Source organism: Cibotium barometz, chromosome 53 (genome assembly GCF_041138505.1).
Source record: "Cibotium barometz isolate CiBa-2024 chromosome 53, ASM4113850v1, whole genome shotgun sequence".
Taxonomy (NCBI): Eukaryota; Viridiplantae; Streptophyta; class Polypodiopsida; order Cyatheales; family Cibotiaceae; genus Cibotium; species Cibotium barometz.
The window spans coordinates 32,412,672-32,416,023 of NC_141098.1; the positions used below are offsets into that span (position 1 = coordinate 32,412,672).

Below are 3,352 nucleotides of genomic sequence, written 5' to 3' on the forward strand. Positions count from 1 at the left end.
ATAAAGCCTTTGAATATAATGTGTCCTGCTAAGATAGTGTATCTTGATTTCTTGTAGATGCCTTCTCTCGGTTCCATCCATAATATCCTTATCAATTAGATACATTCTCATTTTAATACACCTAGGTATGATATCTAGTACCATCCAACTTTTTTGTCTTGTCTAAAAAGGACTCCATGATATTGGCCACACACACACACACACACACACACACACACACACACACTCACTGGATGTCCTTTATAACAACATGACTACAATCAAGGTGATGGAGTTCTCATACACACACAAAGCTTGTACTATGAAAATACTTCTTATTGCTCACCAAAACACCCTTCACCATATAAGTGCATGTTTTTACTTATGAAATCTGAGAACCCAAGTGCTTTTGCATGGTGAATATAATGAGATTTAGATGATATTCTAGTGATTGTTTTATGGGCTTTAAGGATGGTAATCACCAATTGCATTTGGCTTAGGCATTTTTCCATGTCAACTAACATTTTGGCACTTAGAATCTCCTCAATGTTTTACACAAGATGGGAGAGTCCTTTATAAATAAAGGACCGTACAAGGATATGACCTTGATCACAAAGGTTTAGCACACAAATTTCACTTCACACTAAGGCTTTTGACCATACACATAGAGTTGGAAGGTTTGAATCCTTTACTTTTTGCACTTTTTTTTTGAGTGCCACCCATCCTCTCCAGGACCTTTATCTAATAATCCACTAGGATTAATGAGACCTTCACCATAAGGTATGGATGTATATCACCTAACTAACATGGAGTAGAGTGCTGGGTGAGTTGCTATATTATTCTACATTTGATTTTAGTGAGTTTAAGGCACTATACCAAAAAAGTGAGCTTCCAAACCCTGTTCTTGGTTGGGAAAAAAAAATTGTTTTCTCTTGGAAGCAATTCAACACAAAACCACACGCCATTACTGCATAACTTCTACCATCATTACTCCACATACAAAGATTATGGGAAAGGGTTATTCTCACACGTGGGCTATCTGTTTCTAAAAGCCTGACAGCTCCCAACCACAACAAGCACAAGAATTGCATTGCAGTTGCATCTCATATCGTGAAGAGTACTAGGAACTGGTCCAGCAGTGTTAGGCAAATGGCTGTCATAGCTCGCAGATCCCAGCAGCCAAGCAACCTTGGTTAGCATGGCACTAGAGATGTTGCTAGATACCAAAGCATCCCATTAGCTCAAAGACCGTACTGGTGCTAGAGATGGCATTTGCTTTGTGCATGCAAGAATGCATGGCATGTGGGGAAATCAAGCTGCTTAGGTACTTGATAAAACTAGCTCTACTTAACGGGCCATTCACATAGAGCATGGCAAGGTAGACATCTCATCACAAACAATGTCCCAAAAAATACAAGAGTTACCAAAAATCTGCACAGGAACAAATTCCTTCCTCAAAGTGATGAAAACGTATAGCATCTCTGACAACGATTTTTCTTTTCACAATCTTCGAGATAAACTTGGTTGCCGTGTGACAGTCTGGACAAACTCGAAGATTCTTGGTAATGATTAGGGGAGCTCCATCAGGAGTGCTGATAAGCCCAAAAGCAATGGCCAATCTCTCACTGTGACGCCATGGCGTGTGTTCTCTTTCTTCTGAGGTATAAAACGCCACTTCCATGTTAGCTATGTGCTCAGACTCTTCCATCAACTGCCTCAACCTCTGCAACTCTATGTATATACTCTCCTTTTGAGAATGTGACTGGTCATCAGCCAGAAAATTGTGCACCTTACCATCAATCACTATCGAACTGCAGCCTGGTTGCTTCCTTAAACCCTTCTCCTTCATTCTCTTTATCACCTCCATTGCATCATCATCCCTGCCTGCAGCACTATAGATGTTTGACAACATCACATACGGTGCAGCATTTTCATGATCCATAGCAAACACACGCATTGCAGCACGTTCCCCTCGTTTCACATCGACCTGATATCGGCAAGCACCAAGTAATGTCATCCACGACACAACAGTGGGTTGAACCTTGACCATCAAGTCCTCTGCCTCTTCCAACCTTCCTGCCCTCCCAAGTATGTCTATCATACAATTACAATGATCCACATTGGGTGCAATACCATGAATGTCAGTCATGGCAGAAAAATTCTCACAAGCCTCAACCACAAGGCCTCCATGGCTACATGCAGAAAGAACGCTCACAAAAGTCACCGCATTTGGTCTAATCCCACTTTGTTCCATTTCCTTGAAAATTTGAAGGGCATGTTTTCCATGCCCATTCTGTGCACACACAGCGATCATAGCAGTCCATGAAACAACATCGTGTTCGGGCATGTTTTTGAAAACCTGATGTGCATTTTCTAGGCTGCCACACTTGCCATACATGCTCAAAAGAGCATTTCCAATGGCGATATCCAATTTGAATTCAGAGTCTTTAATGCATGCATCAATTTGCTTTCCTTCAATTAGGGCTGCCTGGCAGGCACAAGCAGAAAGAATGGAAATATAAGCAACTTTGTCCCGTTTGATCAACCTCTTGAAAATGTATAGTGATTCCTCTAGAATGCCACACTTGCCATACATGTTCACGAGTGCATTCCCAATGGAACCATCAGCCTGCAAGTCATTGCAGGCTGTTTGAGCATCAACCTTCTTGCCATCACTTAAAATGCCATGTGTCGTGCAAACAGTAAGCAAGTTGACAAAGGTGACCTTGTCTGGCATCACCCCTTCCTGTTGCATTTGATTGTGTAGTCTGAAAGCACTCTCGCCTTGCCCATGCTGGCAATATCCTGCAAGCAAAGCATTCCACAACGTCACATCCTGCTGACACATCATGTTAAAAACCCTATGTGCATCCTCTAGGTTGCCACACTTGCCGTACATGTTCACAAGGGCAGTCCCTACAATGACATTCAAGTCAAATCCAGCCACATGCATGCAAGCATGTAAATGTGTACCTTCCACTAAGACTGTCTGCTTGGCACATGCATCAAGAAGACTCACAAAAGTAGCCTTATTTGGGATAATTGCTTCCCCCAACATCTGTTTTGACAGTGAGACGGCATCCACGGCTTGCCCGTGTTGGGCATATGCTGCGATCATGGCATTCCAAGAGACTGTATTTCGATCCGGCACTTTGTCAAACATCCTTGATGCATCCTCCAAGTTCCCACACTTTCCATACATTGTAACAATAGCAGTGCCCACAACAACATCTAAAGCATATCCTGTTTCCATCATGTAATTATGCAATAACTTGCCTTCAGCCAAGGCTCTATGGCTTGCACATGCAGAAAAAATGCTAATGAAGGTGACCGTATTATGCTCCGGCATTTCAGTGAATGTAGTCCATGCATC

The 3,352-nt window shown here is 42.3% G+C and overlaps 1 protein-coding gene across 1 annotated transcript in view; it reads right to left on the bottom strand.

The window, feature by feature from the left end:
• Positions 1-1,399: 1,399 nt before the first annotated feature.
• The window catches only part of LOC147608535 (pentatricopeptide repeat-containing protein At3g26782, mitochondrial-like), a 3,015-nt gene continuing 1,062 nt past the window's right edge, over positions 1,400-3,352 (bottom strand). The window contains exon 1 of the mRNA XM_086789457.1: positions 1,400-3,352. This exon is cut by the window's right edge and continues 1,062 nt beyond it. Coding sequence (XP_086645583.1) covers positions 1,400-3,352 — 1,953 coding nt within the window.